General features: G+C 41.0%; 1 protein-coding gene across 1 annotated transcript in view; it reads right to left on the reverse strand.

Moving 5' to 3' along the window:
* The window catches only part of LOC137562295 (chloride anion exchanger-like), a 42,576-nt gene that overhangs the window by 11,630 nt on the left and 9,607 nt on the right, over nt 1-21,339 (reverse strand). Inside the window, exons 4-12 of the mRNA XM_068273630.1 lie at nt 19,762-19,872; nt 17,422-17,594; nt 17,173-17,337; nt 16,231-16,383; nt 14,587-14,669; nt 10,463-10,610; nt 10,266-10,379; nt 2,105-2,182; nt 442-537 (exon numbers count right to left, since the gene is read on the reverse strand). Of these exons, the coding sequence (XP_068129731.1) occupies nt 442-537; nt 2,105-2,182; nt 10,266-10,379; nt 10,463-10,610; nt 14,587-14,669; nt 16,231-16,383; nt 17,173-17,337; nt 17,422-17,594; nt 19,762-19,872 (1,121 nt within the window). The remainder of the gene's footprint in view (nt 1-441; nt 538-2,104; nt 2,183-10,265; nt 10,380-10,462; nt 10,611-14,586; nt 14,670-16,230; nt 16,384-17,172; nt 17,338-17,421; nt 17,595-19,761; nt 19,873-21,339) is intronic.

Consider the following 21,339-nt stretch of genomic DNA (forward strand, 5'->3'; position numbering starts at 1 on the left):
CGCTAGCAATTTTTGGTATCGCTTTGCAAGTGATTTTGGGAGCGATTTCTCTGCTCTTATACAATACATTAGAATGAAAACGCTCCCAAAATGCTGCATGTCCTGTGACTGTGATTTTGCCTAATCCCAATCACTCTAGTGGAATCGGTCCCATCCATTTACATTGGCAGAGGGAAATCGCTAGCGATTGAACGCGATCCCTAAATGCTCAAAAAAAATGCTGTAGTGGATCCCAGCCCTGAAAGTGACTTTTTCCACCTGCTGACTGACCAGCTAAGTCTTTTCTGTTCCACAGTCCAAAGCTGCAGCAGCTCCAATTCCTGTACATTCACGATTGGCTGACAATATTGCAATACGAGGTAATTTGATATAGCAAATTTGTAATTTAACACATTTATGGTAACATCCCTGGGGTAGACTTGCCCATGCAGCATTACTCACCAAGTCATATTTATCTCTCCTGTACAATACAGGAATTTCTTTAAATTTCATTAGCATTCCTTTCAGGTTGATGACAATTATAGCTGCCAAAACAGACTGAAATTAAGAAAGAGACACGTGAGACAAGCTCCACCTGTATATATTTATAAATCTTAGGTTAGAATTGAACAAAACAATTAAAACACACAAAGTTGAACGATTATAACATCTACTGAGTTTTCACTACTGTGCCTGTCCCCATTAAAGTGATTAATCTGGGGCATAGCAATAGCCATAGCTGCCATAGCAGCTGCTATGGGGCCCCGGAGCCTAGGGAGCCCAGGTGGTACTTAAAGAGAATCTGTATTGTTAAAATCACACAAAAGTAAACATACCAGTGCGTTAGGGGACATCTCCTATTACCCTCTGTCACAATTTCGCCGCTCCCCGCCGCATTAAAAGTGGTTAAAAACAGTTTTAAAAAGTTTGTTTATAAACAAACAAAATGGCCACCAAAACAGGAAGTAGATTGATGTACAGTATGTCCACACATAGAAAATACATCCATACACAAGCAGGCTGTATACAGCCTTCCTTTTGAATCTCAAGAGATCATTTGTGTGTTTCTTTCCCCCTGCAGCTATCTTCCACTGAAGTGTCAGGCTATTTCTTCCTGCAGAGTGCAGACAGCTGTGCCTGTATGTAATTCCTCATTATGTGAAAGCCCAGCCAGCTCAGAGGAGGATTTATCCAGCTTGTAAAAGATAATAGAACAGAGAGAAGCTGCACTAATCTAAATATCACACAGGCAGTGTGCAGAGAGGGGCCTAGATGGGGGAGTTCATAGCAGAACCACAACACTGAAGAACTTGGCAGCCTTCCAGACACAGGCCTGACAAGTCTGACAAGAGAGAGATAAGTTGATTTATTACAGAGATGGTGATAGTAGAAAATGCTGCAGTAAGCCAGAACACATTAGAATAGCTTTTGGAACTTGTAGGATGATAAAAAACAGGATGCAATTTTTGTTACGGAGTCTCTTTAATGTACTCACCATTACCCTTCTTGTGTTTCTCCACCCTCTGACTTTGTCTCAGTGCCCATGAACTATTAACCATCACTTCCTGTCCCTTGACAGGTGCTAACTAGTATTAAAGTGTACTTGTGAGAAAGAAAAAGCAAACGTTAGATACCTAACCACTTCAGCCTACAGGTGTTTTCACCTTCAGGACGGAAGCAATTTTCCCCTGTCAGCGCTCCTCCCATTCATTTGCCAATAACTTTATCACTACTCATCATATGTAAATGATCTATATCTTGTTTTTTTCAACCACAAATTAAGCTTTTTTGTGGGCGATACTTGTTTTCAGTAATTACTTTATTTTCTGTGCATTTTATAAGCAAATAAAAAAAAATTATTTATCCGATTCCATCCCCTATATAGTTTTAAAATAAGCAATGCTACTATGAATAAAACCCACCCATTTTATTTGCCCATTAGTCCCGGCTATCACAGATAACCATCAGATTCGATCACAGGGATTGAATCTTCTGGCTAAAATTGATGTGAGTACAGCCAGCTAAACTTTAATATATGGGACATTTGTGAGACATTTTTCTTAAGACCTTTTAGCTAATACAGATCTTAACATAGAATACAATAATCAAATACTTGAAGCATTACCTTAGGAAGTGGCTCCAGAAGATATCCAAGGGCTAGTGTCACAATCAGCACTATCACTCCAGATAGTATCCCAGCAACCTGGACAAATGTTAACGTACTTTAGATAATTTTATGTACAAGCTTTTCCTTCCATAGGATGTGCCCAGTCTAATTGGTTTTCTGTGTGTGCATTTGGATTTCAAAACGTGAAGGCTTGTTTCCACTGAGGCTGGAGTGCGTCTCTGAGACACATGCCAGCACTGTGTCTGGTGTGAGGATGCATCCGAATCCCACAGCCGTGCTATGCACAGCCATGGGGATCTGCATGCGTAATGTGTAAAAATGCAACCGAAGGTCCATTTTTTCCCCAAATGCAAATATATGCAACCTATTGCTTTCAAGAGGCTGCAATTCCGCATCTGAATTAATGTGGAGAAAAATACATGACTTTTGGACAAATGGAAATGGACTCTTACTGCTAGTAGTGAAGCATATATTGCTTTTGTAATTCTTTTGCAAATGTAAAACTAGATGGTTAAATTTAATACAAGTATATAGTGGATAGTGTTGCGCCAGCACCTAACAAGCTGCCAGTACTGTTAAAGGAATCCCACCTCCTCGTGTATAAATGAATGATATTGTATTAAGCCAACAGACTGCGCTAAAATTGCTACTAAAATAGCCTTTATTTGTTAACTTCAATTAGTATTTAAAATATCTTCCTCAATGATAAAATGATAAGAACAATATAATAAAAAATTAAAATGATAAATACATTGCTTGGGCCCCAGTGAGAAAAGTGAATATTGCTTAAGTTGCAGACTAGTAGTTCTGAGCATTGACCAATGTTTAAAAAAAGTCTGAGTTATTCAGTGGCTGATTATCCACAAAGTCCTATGTTGGATCGTGTCCTGATTGAAAACCAAAGCAATAAATCAATAAGAGGTACCTCATACAAATGCTACTGGTGACAGGTAATCCTCCGTACTGTGTTCCCACATGGCTGGATCCGGAAATTTGGCAAAGCGAAGAGATTCTTCGGGAGCCGCTCTATCTCACCTGCCCCGGCCGGTGGCTGGGTGAGAGAGACTGGACGGATGGTTGCGTCGGGCTAATTAGCCCGGCTCCCTGGGTAGCGAGGATGGTAAGAGCTTGAGTGCACACACGGGGATGGAACTTCCGTGTGCATACGGAGATGGAACTTCCGTGATCTTAGCACTGCTGCCTAACGCTGGGCTCCACCACGCCTCCTTCCTTTCTCGTGAGTGACGTCACTGATGCAGCCTCCGCTGACATTTCGGGAGGAACGCCTCCCTTTCTCAAAGCACGGCTGCAGAGTGGGACTGGAGGCGTGCTGATATAGCTATACCCACGTGATCCATTATTCAAATGCGTATAAGTCAAGATCTTTATTTAGTCCATGAGGTACCATAGAATTTAAATTGTATATCCATAGGGTCTCTCTTCTGGACATTTCCAATAGGTAGTCCCCCCCTCTCCAAGATCTATTCACTTTCTCAATAGCACAATATCTCGATCCCTTAAAGGAACACCCATGTTCTTCCTTATAGTGCGCTGAGAGGGGATGTTTTTTATTTCCTTTTAGGATGTTGCCACAGTGCTCGCTCAGTCTCTCTTTTAATGCCCGCTTGGTTCTTCCTACATAATATTTCTGACAGGGGCATATTAATACGTAGATCACTCCCTTTGTGTCACAATTTGTGACATCTCGTATTGTAAATGATTCTTTGGTTGTAATGGATACAATATCATAAATTCGTTCTATGGGTACATTAGACTCGCGGCAAGCCCTACAGAAACCGCACTTCTTAAAATAACCGCTACTTTTCTTTGGGGTTCTATTGAATTTAACAGTGGGGGCCACTATATTACCCAGATTTCTGGATTTTCTAAAAATCATCCTGGGGTTTTCTGGTAGAATGGAAGTCAGCAAAGGGTCTTCTCTCAAAAGGTTCCAATATTTATCAACTATTTTCCTCACTTTTGGGGCCTGGGACGAGTACTGCATGATTAAATTAGGTGATTGATCAATCTGCTCGAACTGTTTATTCTTCTCTTGTAGCAGTACTTGTCTCTCTATTCCTTTAGCTTTTTCCTTAGCTTTCTGAATTGTTCCCTCTGAGTATCCTTTTTTCTCAAACCTATCTTGCAGGATCTCTGCTTCTACATCAAAATCCGTAATTTTTGAACAGTTCCTCCTCAATCTCAGGAACTGGCCACCTGGTATGTTCATAAGCCATCTAAAATGATGACAACTATCCACATTGATGTAACTGTTTGTGTCTACTGGCTTCAAAAAGGTCTTTGTGAGTAACTGCCCTTCCTCTACATAAATGGTCAAATCCAGGAAGTTTACCTGTTGTTGACTGAAATCACTTGTGAATTTTAAATTATATTTATTTGTATTTATCCAACCTATGAATGATTCCAAACTGGATTTGTTCCCCCGCCATATAAAAAAGGCATCGTCGATAAATCTCCTCCAGAGCACCAGGGAGGGACCGGGGCCCTCTGGGCCAAATAATTGAAAACGTTCCCAGTGGGACATATATAGGTTTGCGAAGGATGGGGCAAACCGTGTCCCCATCGCCGTCCCGGTGCTCTGGAGGTAGTATCGACCATCATAGACAAAATAGTTGTGCTGTAGTATAAAGCGTATACTGTCTAGAACAAAATTAATCTGCTCCTCCTGTAAACATTGGGCTTCCTGCATGAAAAATTGTACTGATTCAATTCCCTTTTGATGAGGGATAACAGTGTACAGTGAACTGACGTCCACCGTACAAAGCCAGTAATTGTCATTCCACTGATAATTATTTAGAACCCTTAAAAAATGTCCTGTATCTTTCAAGTAACTTGGAGTGTTTTTAACGATATCTTGCAAGTAAATGTCCACATATTGAGATAAATTGGACGTCATGGAGCCGATCCCGGATATGATCGGTCTCCCTGGAGGATCAGACAGTCCCTTATGAATTTTGGGAAGATGATAATATACGGGGATTCTGGGATTCTCCCCGTATAAATATGCGTATTCATCCTCATTAATAATTCCACTTGCTTTGGCTTCCTCCAATAATGACTTCAATCTCTTGAGAAATTTATGAGTGGGATCCATCAGTAAAGGTTGGTAGGTATCCACATTGTGTAATTGCTGTATGGCTTCTTGGTGGTACTGCATGATATCTTGCACCACTAAACCTCCCCCTATCGGCCGGCCTAATTACAATAGTAGTGTCGCCTTGCAAGTGTCTCATCGCTTGCCTTTCTTGACAGGTTAAATTATCTACAAACTTGGGTTTGAGTTTTTTAATGTCTTCCAATACCAATGTCTCAAAACTGTTCATGGGTTTGCTGGCTTCCTGAACTGGATTAAATTTGGATTTGTTTTTTAACCCTGAATGTTTAAAAATCTCTTGCTGGCTTTCGCCCGCATCTGTTTGTTCATTTTGTTTCTTCAAAAAGAATTTTTTTAAACACAATTTCCTCATGAACTTTTTCACACCTATGAAAGCCTCAAACTTGTTGAGTTTGCTCCCCGGTGCAAATTTAAGACCCTTTGATAAAACTACATGTTCCACCACAGACAAAGTCCTCTGGCTCAGGTTAAATACCCCCCCTTCTCCTACTGGTAGACTTGCTTCTACTAGTTCTTCTACTTTTTGCGACTTCTTGGATAACCCCCTTCCCCTCCGGCCTCTTGTCCTGACTTTTGCCTTTTTTCTTTGATATAGTACTCCATCTTTTGCTGATGTAATTTGTCGGTTGGAATTCTTTTTTGTAATTGCTGTTTTGTTATACTTCTTGTTTCCCTTTGAAAATTTGGCATTCCGAAAGTAAGAGCTGTGCGATAATCCAAAAACTGTACATTAGGCTTTGGATTAGCCCCCAAAGCATTAAATCTGTGCTTTGGTGTGAAAAAGTTCATGAGGAAATTGTGTTTAAAAAAATTATTTTTGAAGAAACAAAATGAACAAACAGATGCGGGCGAAAGCCAGCAAGAGATTTTTAAACATTCAGGGTTAAAAAACAAATCCAAATTTAATCCAGTTCAGGAAGCCAGCAAACCCATGAACAGTTTTGAGACATTGGTATTGGAAGACATTAAAAAACTCAAACCCAAGTTTGTAGATAATTTAACCTGTCAAGAAAGGCAAGCGATGAGACACTTGCAAGGCGACACTACTATTGTAATTAGGCCGGCCGATAAGGGGGGAGGTTTAGTGGTGCAAGATATCATGCAGTACCACCAAGAAGCCATACGGCAATTACACAATGTGGATACCTACCAACCTTTACTGATGGATCCCACTCATAAATTTCTCAAGAGATTGAAGTCATTATTGGAGGAAGCCAAAGCAAGTGGAATTATTAATGAGGATGAATACGCATATTTATACGGGGAGAATCCCAGAATCCCCGTATATTATCATCTTCCCAAAATTCATAAGGGACTGTCTGATCCTCCAGGGAGACCGATCATATCCGGGATCGGCTCCATGACATCCAATTTATCTCAATATGTGGACATTTACTTGCAAGATATCGTTAAAAACACTCCAAGTTACTTGAAAGATACAGGACATTTTTTAAGGGTTCTAAATAATTATCAGTGGAATGACGATTACTGGCTTTGTACGGTGGACGTCAGTTCACTGTACACTGTTATCCCTCATCAAAAGGGAATTGAATCAGTACAATTTTTCATGCAGGAAGCCCAATGTTTACAGGAGGAGCAGATTAATTTTGTTCTAGACAGTATACGCTTTATACTACAGCACAACTATTTTGTCTATGATGGTCGATACTACCTCCAGAGCACCGGGACGGCGATGGGGACGCGGTTTGCCCCATCCTTCGCAAACCTGTATATGTCCCACTGGGAACGTTTTCAATTATTTGGCCCAGAGGGCCCCGGTCCCTCCCTGGTGCTCTGGAGGAGATTTATCGACGATGCCTTTTTTATATGGCGGGGGAACAAATCCAGTTTGGAATCATTCATAGGTTGGATAAATACAAATAAATATAATTTAAAATTCACAAGGGATTTCAGTCAACAACAGGTAAACTTCCTGGATTTGACCATTTATGTAGAGGAAGGGCAGTTACTCACAAAGACCTTTTTGAAGCCAGTAGACACAAACAGTTACATCAATGTGGATAGTTGTCATCATTTTAGATGGCTTATGAACATACCAGGTGGCCAGTTCCTGAGATTGAGGAGGAACTGTTCAAAAATTACGGATTTTGATGTAGAAGCAGAGATCCTGCAAGATAGGTTTGAGAAAAAAGGATACTCAGAGGGAACAATTCAGAAAGCTAAGGAAAAAGCTAAAGGAATAGAGAGACAAGTACTGCTACAAGAGAAGAATAAACAGTTCGAGCAGATTGATCAATCACCTAATTTAATCATGCAGTACTCGTCCCAGGCCCCAAAAGTGAGGAAAATAGTTGATAAATATTGGAACCTTTTGAGAGAAGACCCTTTGCTGACTTCCATTCTACCAGAAAACCCCAGGATGATTTTTAGAAAATCCAGAAATCTGGGTAATATAGTGGCCCCCACTGTTAAATTCAATAGAACCCCAAAGAAAAGTAGCGGTTATTTTAAGAAGTGCGGTTTCTGTAGGGCTTGCCGCGAGTCTAATGTACCCATAGAACGAATTTATGATATTGTATCCATTACAACCAAAGAATCATTTACAATACGAGATGTCACAAATTGTGACACAAAGGGAGTGATCTACGTATTAATATGCCCCTGTCAGAAATATTATGTAGGAAGAACCAAGCGGGCATTAAAAGAGAGACTGAGCGAGCACTGTGGCAACATCCTAAAAGGAAATAAAAAACATCCCCTCTCAGCGCACTATAAGGAAGAACATGGGTGTTCCTTTAAGGGATCGAGATATTGTGCTATTGAGAAAGTGAATAGATCTTGGAGAGGGGGGGACTACCTATTGGAAATGTCCAGAAGAGAGACCCTATGGATATACAATTTAAATTCTATGGTACCTCATGGACTAAATAAAGATCTTGACTTATACGCATTTGAATAATGGATCACGTGGGTATAGCTATATCAGCACGCCTCCAGTCCCACTCTGCAGCCGTGCTTTGAGAAAGGGAGGCGTTCCTCCCGAAACGTCAGCGGAGGCTGCATCAGTGACGTCACTCACGAGAAAGGAAGGAGGCGTGGTGGAGCCCAGCGTTAGGCAGCAGTGCTAAGATCACGGAAGTTCCATCTCCGTATGCACACGGAAGTTCCATCCCCGTGTGTGCACTCAAGCTCTTACCATCCTCGCTACCCAGGGAGCCGGGCTAATTAGCCCGACGCAACCATCCGTCCAGTCTCTCTCACCCAGCCACCGGCCGGGGCAGGTGAGATAGAGCGGCTCCCGAAGAATCTCTTCGCTTTGCCAAATTTCCGGATCCAGCCATGTGGGAACACAGTACGGAGGATTACCTGTCACCAGTAGCATTTGTATGAGGTACCTCTTATTGATTTATTGCTTTGGTTTTCAATCAGGACACGATCCAACATAGGACTTTGTGGATAATCAGCCACTGAATAACTCAGACTTTTTTTAAACATTGGTCAATGCTCAGAACTACTAGTCTGCAACTTAAGCAATATTCACTTTTCTCACTGGGGCCCAAGCAATGTATTTATCATTTTAATTTTTTATTATATTGTTCTTATCATTTTATCATTGAGGAAGATATTTTAAATACTAATTGAAGTTAACAAATAAAGGCTATTTTAGTAGCAATTTTAGCGCAGTCTGTTGGCTTAATACAATATCATAAATTTAATACAACAAACCCAAGTGAAATTAAGAATGTGCATGAAAGTACTGCACATAATCTATATACAATTTAACCTCATTTACTGAAATAGGTAGCTTAGGCTGAGTTTCCGCTAGTGAGACGCTATGCCAGCACTTGTTGTGATGCGAGAAACTCGGCCTAAGCTACCTCTTTCAGTAAATGAGGCTGAATGGTCTATAGATTATGTGCAGTACTTTCATTTCAAGGATAAGCCAAGGCTTTGTTCACATTAAGCAAATGCGGGTGGCGTCAGTGCTGCGTTTTGCAAAAAATGCCTGCAGCAGTGTGGTAATTCAACACACTGTTGTAGAGCGCATAATGGGCTTGATTCATCAAGCATGCATTGCTAAAGCAAGACACAAGAACCTGACCTGACCTGAGCCTCAGCGGGTCCAGTGGCTTTCTAGGATTCGATCCCCGCACGTTGATCGGCCCAATTGATAGTTTGTCAAGTGACAGGTAGCCTATTGGGCCAATCAAAGTGCCAGGATCACATACTAGAAAGCCATTGGACCTGCCAATGCTCAGGCCAGGTTTAGTGGAGTGGTCGTTACTTACAAGGAACACGCGTAAGTTACCAGAGCACGCTATGCTGCACTACCACAGCATAGTGTGTGCTGAGCTCGCTGCTTTAGCAGCACAACTTGGTGAATTGAGTCCAAAGTGAGATCTATGCATGCCTGATGTTCTTGTGTATCACACTTTATACATGTTGCTGAAATGTGCACGACAATGTGTATAGTGTGAATGAGGCCTGACAATGATGAAGTGTTACCGCAGGGTAACAATTAAAGCAAAGTCTATGGGACATTTCATGCCTGATGCGATGCACCGGAAGGATTGCAACTGATGCGAAAGCATCTGCGCGTTATGGGTCAACAACTGCGGCAACATGCATAGACCGAAATTCATGTAATTCAGTAGTGCCCATGCGTGGTAGCAAGTTTTGTCAATACACTTGCTTGCAATGCGTATTTCCTCCACAGGAAATGAGCGCTAGAGAGCCTCACTTAAGAGCTGATTCGCTACCAAGAATTGCATGAAGGCCAATTACCACAGGTATCTAGAAAGCCTGGTTTTAGCATTGCGGTGCGATGCGATCATCCAATTGCACTGTAATCAAAATGTTAGTTGCTAGCTTGAAACCGGCCTCAGTATTCCTCTCACTATAGTGTCTGTAATTATTAATGACAGTTAGCTGGCCATCAATTTCAATGCTAACCTAGCCAATTCCGGGCAAATCTCCCTCCTCCTTCCAACCCACCACCCTCTGCTGCCCCCCCCCCCCAAAAAAAAAAAATGAACACACATACAAAAAAACTAAACCTACCTGTGTCTTCCCTCCTGAGCTCTCTTGCACTGATGATCTGGCTAATGAGGTACATGCTACAAACCCTTTGAATGCACCACACACTATATTGCACAGTCCAAATGCTATCAATTCCTATGTAGTAAAACAAAACAAGTCTCTTGTTTATAATGTGTACAAGCTAAATAATTTGATAATGACAGTGTATATAAGTTTACCTGGTTACCATCAATGGTATAATTATGCTTCACTGCATAAATCTGAGCCACAGAAAAAGCCACAGCAAAACAAACAATGGCAATAGATATTGAATTGGCTATGCTGGCTTGGAAAACAGCAGTACTTGGGACAACTGGTGGTTGGAATCTGGAGAAAACAAGTTTCAGTACAGTGGAGTAAGCAAAAAGAAATTGTAATATGCCTTAATATATTTAGCAGAAAATAAATGACAATAAGATTCTGTAAACCATAGCTGTTACACCACTATCTGAAACCAAGTATGACACTTTTCACATTTCACTTCCAGCTGTTGCTGATTTCAGTGCTTGTCAGGGGTGTTTAAAAGGTAGCAGCCATACATGGGTCTGTTGTGGTCTGATTGTTCAAGCTATTGATTCTCCCCAATTGAAAAAGTAACAGCTGGGAAGTAGTCAGTTTGGTGAAACTGCAACATTGCAGCATTCCATCTAGATCTGATTGAGTCACTGATTAATATAATACATACAGAACTATACAGTAGCTGTTGATGAGTTCTCAAGGAAGATAGGAGCACCTCCCACATGAATGAGTGAAAGGCATCTTCACAGACCACTTGCCTATTTGCGAGCTTTTGATTGGTATAAGATACATTGAAAAAATAAAATGTTGTAAAAACCACAAAGAGGCTTTTTTACCTTGCCTCTAATTTCGTTTTCTGACATAATAATTAACATTAATGACACCACAATAAAACCAGTCCCTCAGGCTTGCTACTTAAAGAAGTCCAGTGAAAATAATGTAATAAAAAGTACTTATTTTTACAATAATTATGTATAAATTATTTAATGTTTGCCCATTGTAAAATATTCCTCTCCCTGATTTACATTCTGACATTTATCCCATGGGGACATTTTTACTGCTGGCAGGTGATGTAGCTGGAAGTAGCTGCTGCTTGCTTTTTTGGCAGTTGGAAACAGCTGTAAACACTATTTCGCACAATGCAACAAGGTTCACAGACAGGAAGCTGCCAGGAGCATGGTCCTCACAGGTTGCTGTTGGAGGAGTTTCACCACATATCAGCCATACAGCGCCCCCTGATGATCTGTTTGTGAAAAGGAATACATTTCTCATGTAAAGGGAGTATCAGTTACTGATTGGGATGAAGTTCAATTCTTGGTCCCGGTTTCTCTTTAAGGGTGCCATCTCATTCATACCTCACCAGTTGTCATTTCCAAGTAAAAAATATCTCATGAATCCATTCCTCCTTGACGCAAGATGCAAGTACAATGCTAGCCTATTGCCACACTCTGCATTGTGACCTATCAATGAACTGGCTGGTCCAGCGAAGCAGGCATTTTTGGAACACAAGCTGCCTGTTGCAGTTCATCTATCCATAGGCCTCAATATCATTTTGTTGCTATGGGGAGTTGTGGACCTGGAAGTGGCAGTTGAAGCAGCAGGTACAGTCCTATTTTTGGTATTGAGATTGGCTACATTGTACCCGAACTCATATAGTAGCAACAGCAAGGGGGAAGGTTAGTGTTAGGCGGGTAGAGGGGGGATGTGAGTGCTAATGATTGATATTGCTAAAAAGTAACTTTGGTAATATCCTCTGCCAAAAAAAGAAAAAAAGACGACAATAATGAATGCACACCCTCTGTAGACCATCCTAACCTTTGCTGCTCAGCTCATCCATCTCTCCGCTTCCTCCGTAGATGTTGCATCTCTCTCAATTCCTCTACTAGTTGCCCATCAAACAAAGGTCACAGTTCAAGCTTATAACTAACTTTATTTCCCCCATATGTCACAGCACTCTTTTCCAGATACCATCCCATGCACAGCATAATGATCTCCTCCTTTCATCTACCCTATTCCAACTACTGCATCCATGATTTCTCATGTGCCTATCGTCTTCTCTCAAACTCCTTCCTTAACTCAATATGACACTCTCTATGATTAGCACTGTTCAGACGTGCCATAGCCATCTTGTCCCAAAGTGTTTAACAAATGATACAAAGACTGTGTGAAATAATGTGTGTAAAATATAGTGTAAATATATAATAATAGTGTAAAGAGTTCTCATCTTGTAGAAAATTGGATTGTTGTATCTAACCGTTTTCCCTTTTGTTTCTTTCTTTCCTGTCAGTACAAACATTGCATGTGATGAATATGAATGAAAATAATAATAATAATAATCCTAACATTTGTAAAGCTCTTTTCTCCTGTTGGACTCAAGAGCTGCAGCCACTGAGGGCATGCTCAAAGGGCCGCCCTGCAGTGTTAGGAAGTCTTGCCCAAGGATGTCTCGCCCTTACTGAATAGGTACTGACCCTAGCCACGATTCAAACCATGGTCTTCCATGTCAAAGGCAGGGCCCTTACCAGTACACTATCCAACTATATGAATGAATGAACAAAGGAAGGAAATTCCCTGAGGGTCCTTTTACACTTAAAGGACTTCGGAGGCAAGAATCATAAAAAAAGTTAAAAACCTATGTCAATGTATCATCCTCAGGGGACTCCATCCACTCTCCCCCCCCCCCGTTTCAATCCTCCGTGTGTTTTGTTTAAATTACATGCTCTGATCCGGTCCCAACCTCATCCCTTGGGTCGTCTACATATTCCCCAGTTAAGATGGCCGCCAGGTCTTGCCGCGCCTGCGCAGTTCTCATAGCCACGAGTGCGGTTGCGCAGCTCTGAGATCTCCTCCAGTCCTGTCCTCGCTTCCAGCGGTCTTGTGCGCTTTATGTCAAGGAGACCGCCGAGAATGAGGTCAGGACTGGAGGAGGACTCAAGCTGCGCAGCAGTACTCGCGGCTATGAGAACTGCACAGGCGCGGCAAGACCTGGTGGCAATCTTAATTGGGGAATATGAAGATGACCCGACGGATGGGGTCAGGACCGGACCAGAGCCTGTAATTTAAACAAAACACTTGACGGAAGGAAAAGGGAGGTGCGGATGGCGTCCCCTGAGGATGATACAGTGACATAGATATTTAACTTTTTTTTTTCCTCGCCTTTGAAGTCTTTTAATGCGTTGGTATGCATTAGTGTGTGTTAGTATGCGTTAGTACGCATTGGTATGCGTTTTTTCCATAGCAGTACATTGTGAAAAAGCTTTCAGTTAAAATGTGTATAGTGGGAACTGAGCCATAGGAAAACATGGGCATTAATTTGAAAATCAGTTTTCTTTCAGTTATAACTAAAAAGGTAGAGTGTAAAAGGGCCCTTAAAGGAAACCAGAGGCCCCACAAAAAAGCTATTATACATACCTGGGGCTTCCTTCAGCCCCATACGCATGGATCGTTCCCACGCCGCCGTCCTCCGCTTCCTGTATCCGGCGGTACCGGGTCCCATAGTTTCGGCCAGTCAGCGGCAGGACGTGGTCAATTGTCCGCATCACAGGGGCTCCCGGCATACACTTACGCGTGCAGCTGCATACTGAGCAGCCGCACGCGTAAGGGTATGGAGGGAGCCCCTGCTCATGCGGACAATTGGCCACGTCTGCCGGAAGTGACGGGACCCGGTACCGTCGATACAGGAAGCGGTGGACGGCGGCGTGGGAGCGATCCGTGCATATGGGGCTGGAAGAAGCCCCAGGTATGTATAAAAGCTTTTTCTGTTTTTAAAGAGAGTTCCTCTCTGGTTCCCTTTAAGCAGAATTATCTCCCAAAATTAGGACTACACTGTGAAGGACATAGAGTACGTAAGTGGTGGAGGACCTGTCGTTTGATAGGCTGATTTGTAAAAACTAGAGCAAAGGACTAATCTCACTGCTGCCTATAAGGGCATTTGTTTTTATTCTGAAACATGCAGTCCAAAAAGGCGACAATACTCCTTGCCACAGTTTTTAAGGAGCAGCCACAAGTCGAAAGTTAAATGTCAATTAGAAGGAAACTTCTATTTGACATTGTAGATATTTCACTCCATGAAACTTTCTTATTGTGCCATTAACACTTTTATACAGTATATACATTTATAATCATGTATTTGTATTGATCTTTTTATGGTTATTGGTTATATTGAGTACTGCATGGCTACCCATTATGGTTACCCATTATGTGGAAGATACAGATGGAAATGCTTATCATATAAAAATAAATGCCTTACTTCTACAACTTATTAAAACTCAAGTTTTCTCCTTACCCTTTTTGAATTGTTCCTATGATTTCTACACCAAATCTATGTTGGAAATCAAATGCATAAGATACTCCAGTTGCAATTATTGTCTGCAAAATAAAAGGGGACTTAGAGTTATCTTACATCATCACACACCAAAGCATAGGTTTGAATTCAATCAATTAAGTTGCTAAAATGTATAATAATCTACCAAAGGACACATCTCTGGATGCCTTAAAGACACTCTGTACCCAAAAAAGTGCCCCTGGGGGGTACTTACATCGGTAGAGGGAAGCCTCTGGATCCTATTGAGACATTCCCCATCCTCCTGCGTCCCAATGAGGTCTCTCTGGGCCCCTCTGAAGCCACAGCCGACAATTTGTCAAGCTGTGGCGCAGGTGCAATGGTGCCTGCTACATTTCCCTTCCCCGGCTCCAGCACAGGCGCAATAGTGGCTCCCGGCTTGGGATCCAGCAAAAATAGCCAATCCCAGTCGGGTCCGCTCTATTGCACAGGGGACTTGTGCCTGCGCAGTAGAGCGGACACGACTGGGCTATTTCTGCCTGATCCCGAGCCACTACTGCATCTGCACTAGAGCTGGAGAGGTACATTTTTACATGGTCACCGTTCGGAGGGGCCCAGCGAGACCCCTTGGGACAAAGTAGGATGGGTAAGCCTCAATAGGATCCAGAGTCCTCCCCCTCCCGAAGTATTTCCCCCCCCCCCCCCCCCCCAGGGGCACTTTTTATGTTACAGGCTTTCTTTTATAATATTGGAGGCATGTTGTGATTTAAAGCACTAATCACTGGCATCTGGTCATCACAACAATTTCCTGCTGAGCCCCCTCAAGACCTTTTAGTCTCTACAGTTGTAATTGGTGAAGGTGTGTTGCTCCTAACAAGAGCCTGCTGCTAACTCTTGCTTTGCTACAATTTGAGGAGAACTTCAATGTGGATTGAGTTGTGATATTATTCAGAGGACTGGGTTTCCCAACCTTATGCTTCTGAATGAGATGTAGTCATTCTAGCCAGTTTTAAATATTTGTGCATCTTCTTGATATGCTACTATTTTTCTTTAATAAAAATTACATTTTAATCATAATATAGTTTTCTTGTGTATTACTTGGACCGCACACTCCCCATTCCTATTTTCCCTTTAGTTTTCTTATTGTAGATATTCCTCCCTCTGATATCATCTCCAGTCCCATGGGGTGGGAACAAAATCACTAAAGTCTTCACCTCCATGCTGCCCCGGGAGATCTGCGGGAGCTCGCTGATTTATTATTTTAGTAACCATATATCAGTTTTTAGTAGGGAGACCTATGTGTAACACAGCCGTGTGCTTCAGATTCTTATTTCAGGCCTGTTTTAAATACTTATGTTATAACAAATCTTAGGCTGATTATTGATTTAGAAGTATGTCCCAAAAGATGGACACTAAATAAATGCCCCAGCTGGGACACAGATTGTGGCATGGAAAAAGAAAAAACAGATTGTTATAACCCCTTTTTTTACACCATCAATAACTAATACAACATTTTAGATGTTCTATTTATACTACAAGGCAAGCAAAACGGTAAAAGGTTATTCTCATAAAAATAGAATGGAAGAACCTATGGCAATTCTTAAAAAAAAATCTTTAAACTTACTACATGTAGTTTTTAATACTCACCAGTATAATTTCAATTGGAATAGGTACAGGCATTTTTGCTTTGAAATAATCATTTATTTCTTTCACAATGAACACTATGACCATTACAATAATGGCTATCACAAGAGTAGCGACGTTAGTGTTTCGCAAATGAAAAAAAACTGCATGAAGCTCCTGAAACACAAATGTGAATTAAACGATTAGTTTAAATAGGAACGTTACCAAAAATAGTATTAGAGAGAAAAAATAAATCAAGATATTGCAAAGTGAGAAGATAAAAAACAGATACCGTATTTTCCGCCGTATAAGATGCACTTTTTCTCCCCCAAAAATGGGGAGAAAAAGTCCCTGCGCTTATATGGCGAATACAGGGAATCCCTGACTAACAAATGCCAGCTGATAGGAACCGCCAACCCACCGGCACATCGGGGATTCCCTGCATGGTCCCCATGTATGCTGCGCTGCCCCCTGCATGCCCGCATGTTCCTCTGACCCCTGTGTGTCTCTCACTCACCTGTGTATGCTGCGCTGCCCCCCGCATGCCCACATGTTCCTCTGCCCCCTCCCATGTATGCTGCGCTGTTCCCCTGTATAAGGATGAAGAAGCGGCTGCTTCTTCATCCTTATCATTAAATGATTACCAAAAATCATTTTACTCTGGAACAAACATTCAGTTCTGAATCACACAGTGCTGCTTGGGGAAAAACCTGAAAAAAATTTCAACAAAGGGTTCCAGTGGAATTCTTAGAGGACCAGTGATTGGGAATGGGAGGCCCTTCGGGACATCGACTAGCTTCTGGACACTCAGGAGGAGGTAATCTAGCCCACTTTATTAAATTTTTTCTCCTGATTCCGTGGTACTTTAAATTCCAAATTCTGCTATTTATCCTTAGCATTGCTCATGTGAGTACAAACACATTGTAAATGTTCTATTTCTGAATAACAGAATAAGTTAATACTCACTCTAAAGTTTGAAAGAGGTCCATTGAAGGAGTCAATTTTAATCCCAAATATATATTTTAATTGTGATATCACAACTTCAATGGCGGCCCCTGTTGTAAATCCATTAATTAATGACTCTGATAAGTATATGACAATGAAACCAAACTGCAGAAGTCCCAAACCTAGCTGTGTAAAGAAAATAGTAAATTGACATATCAGTTGCATTGCTTTAGTTAAAACTGATCTTACATAACAATGAACAATACTGACCTGAACTATTCCCACTAAGAAAGTTAAGGATGCTGCAACCATTACTTTTTGTTCATTGATATAATCTTCATCTGTACTATTTCCTGCAGTAGAATTGCTGGCACTTGTGGATGCCCCAGATACATAATTAGTCACCACAGAACCAACCATTAAGCATGCAACTGGAAAGGGACCTGTAAAGAGATACAGTTATGATTTGGAAAAATTTTAAGGAAAAGTTAAACATTTATTTAAAGTTGACCCAAATGAAAAATACAAGATTTCAGAAATAAAATCTATTTTCTAAATTATAATAATAAATAGCAGCTTTTTTTCAGCTGCATGATGACAAATATAAAATATTTTACATTTATTGGAAGAACCCCTCCCTTCCTTTCAAATTGCCGGGATTTTTCCATCAAACTGGTAGAGTAGATGGTGTCCGGCAATGGAGGAATTGCTAATGGCTGCCCCCAGTATAACCCTAGCTATGAAGAGAGAAGGGTGAAAAGAATGCACTGAAATGTTCATAGGCTTGAAGGAGTGTTTATTTATCTTTGTATGTGTCAGAGTGGTGCAACTAAATATTTTTAATTAAAAAAATGTTTGGTTTGGATCCGCTTTAACCACTTCACCTCCAAGAGTTTTTCCCCTTAAAAACCAGAGCAATTTTCACCTTTCAGCACTGCGTCCATACATCTGCCAATAACATTATCAGTACTTATCACACTGAAATGATCTATACATTGTTTTTTACACCAATTAGACTTTCTTTGGGTGGTACTTTTTGCTAAGAATTATTTTATTGTAAATGCATTTTAATGGAAATAATATGAACAAAAAATGGAAAAAAAATCATTATTTCTCAGGTTTCGGCTATGATAGTTTTAAAATAATAAGTGCTACTGTAATTAGAACCCACACATTTTATTTGCCTACTGGTCCCGGTTATTGCAACGTTTTAAATATTTTGCTAGTACAATGTATGGCGCCAATATTTTATTTGGAAATAAAGGTGCATTTTTTCAGTTTTGCGTCCATCACTAATTACAAACCCATAATTTAAAAAGTAACAGTAATATACCCTCTTGACATATTAAAAAAGTTCAGTCCCTAAGGTAATTATTTATGTATTTTTTTTAATTGTATATTTTTTTCTTTACAAAAGTTTTATTTGTGTAACTTTTTGGGCAGTGTGGGAGATAAGGGGTTAATTTTAATTGTAAAATATAGGTCTTTTTATTTAAAAAAATGTGTGTAGGTGTAATTTTTCTTTTCGGCCACAAGATGCCCTTATGCATAACTTTCCTGTGCGTACTATTAGTACACAAACAGGAAGTAATGCGTGGACATGTAAGTATCGGTGTTTGTGAATGCTGGCGATCATTCACACAGGGACTTAGATCGATGAATGGGAACTGCGTTCTCCCCTCTAATGATCGGCAGCGAGAATGAGCATGGGAGTGAGCAGGAGTGTGCGGTGGCAAGGGATGAATATCGATTCTACTGCTGTGCAGTAATTTGTGTCATTGACATAGCAGTAGTCAGCTAAGATGTCTGTTTGGTGCCAACACACCAAAGGACACTAATTATATTTTTTTAAATCCAAATCATTCCTCGGAATGAGCAAAACTGGTGGACTCATACCTACGGATTATGATTAAATGTTACGTAAACTGCAAGAAAATTCTGAAACATCACCTTATACCTAAATTTGACCTCATTCGGCCTCATTTTTGCAAATATTTCAAAATAAGCAAACCAGGCAGAATCACAGCAAATCTGTCTTTGTGAATTTCATCTGCCCATCCTCAGCTGCTAATCTAGCTAAATAGATGTGGATAGATACTGTCACCCCATAATTTGCTTCCTATACTGTAGCTTCAAACTGTTGTAGTGTTACAACAATGACAGGATTTTAAACTTCAGTGAAAGCTATGATTATTTTGAAGGGTTGTTGTCTCCTCTCTACATAAGAGCAAGGGTAGTTATTGCATGGAGTACAGTGGTGGTATATATTTCTACAAAAATGGTGATTAAAAAGAGCAGTAGTTTAAGACATATTATTGTGTGTATATTCAGGCAGGGGTCACACTTGTCTTTCAGTTTCTACACTTTTCAGAAAACTTAAAGACAAGTGTGACCTCTACCTTACAACAGCTAATGTAGTTTATAGAGAAAACTGACAAATTGCGCAAGATGTCAGTTTTTTTTCTCCGCGCGAAATCTACATTCAAGTGTGACCTAGCTCATTGATTAACATGAGTTCTCAGTTGAAAACAGTTTTTCTGTGCAGAAAACGCACACGAAAGCCGACAAGTGTGACCCTTGCCTGAAGGAAAGACATCATATAATACATACCAGCAGATAAGTGTCTAGATGTTCCAAAGAAGAAATAAACCACAACAGGGAAGAATGCTGCATATAGTCCATATCCTGGTGGTACATTTGTTAAGAGAGCAAAAGCCAAACCTGAAATAAACCAATTATATTTTATGAAATGCTGACCACGTATGGGTAAGAAAGTTTAGAGAGTTACCTTCATACATTACGTTTATAAATTTCAGAAACCGGTTACGTCTTTTCATCAGAAATGGTGTTACACAGAAACTGAAATTTTACATGCTTTATATGGATGTGAAATAATTATTTACTTACACCTGACACGATTGCACTGGCAAATCTATGGGTTTTGGCCTCATTTATACGGCTTTTGAGATCTTCCTAAACACCATTCTTACATTGTTTATGTGTTTTACATCCTGGTCTGTGTTAGTGGGTGCCCAAGCAAATTTAAGCAAGTAACTTGGTGATGGCTGTGCTTTGGTAAAATAGTCGCCACATAGACCGCAATGCTAATTGTAGTAATAGCGACACCCAGGTAATTTTGGCTATGCTATATCGTAATTAGGTGGGGCAGATATTGGTGAAGGTGGAATTTAGCAGCAAAGGCAGTACTGACATAGGCAGAGATTGCAACAGGTGGGGGAGTGGGGGCAGAGGCAGCTAGGGCTAACCATTGATAGAGGGAGACACAGGCTTGTTTTTACCTGTTGTAATTTGTACCTGACCGTGCTTTAATAAAGAATCGCTGCTTTGGAGTTCCGGAATCCGCTTCTCCTTATTCAAAATTGATAGAGGGAGGGATCAGTTTGCAATAGGGTTAGTTCTAGCAATAGGAGAATATTACTGCCCAATAGTAGGATATTGGCAATATCAGTCCATGATCTCATTGCATTCAGAGAGTAGGTTTCCATCTTGATCTAGGCAGACCATAACCCTAGCTATATACTACTCAATCTTGGGAAAGCCTTTATATTGTTTGTGCTATAACTACACAATCCATATTACAGACGTGCATATTCTCTGTAGTAATGACATGTGACCTTTTCCGTTGGGTCATTGAGGGAGGTTCAGGCAATTCATTCAATCAAAATAGTTGCGCCACCGGTCCAAAACCCTCTGATTCAGACCTAAAATTAAAAATATAGACAAGCGGGTCTCCTCATAGTGAGTATTGCCTCATAACAGTACACCCACGTGTTTATTCACACACTGCGTGAGGGATATAGCTATCACCAGAGGACAGGGGATCACACACCCCCCTCTCAATCCCCGCTCACCAGATGGCTTCTTGCTAGTTAGCACTTGGTCCGCTCCAGGGCGCGGACCAATGTCCGAGCAGAGGCGCTGAGGATGGACGTCATAACCCCGGTGGATCGGCTTTCCCTGTAATCCGTTGTCCTAACTCTAAACATTGAGCGATCCAAAGTCCCATATAACAAGAAATAACCTCGGACTGTATGCAGCCGGATCAAATGTTTGATGTTTGATGTGCTAACTAGCAAGAAGCCATCTGGTGAGCGGGGATTGAGAGGGGGGTGTGTGATCCCCTGTCCTCTGGTGATAGCTATATCCTTCACGCAGTGTGTGAATAAA

Source organism: Hyperolius riggenbachi, chromosome 3 (assembly GCF_040937935.1).
Source record: "Hyperolius riggenbachi isolate aHypRig1 chromosome 3, aHypRig1.pri, whole genome shotgun sequence".
Taxonomy (NCBI): Eukaryota; Metazoa; Chordata; class Amphibia; order Anura; family Hyperoliidae; genus Hyperolius; species Hyperolius riggenbachi.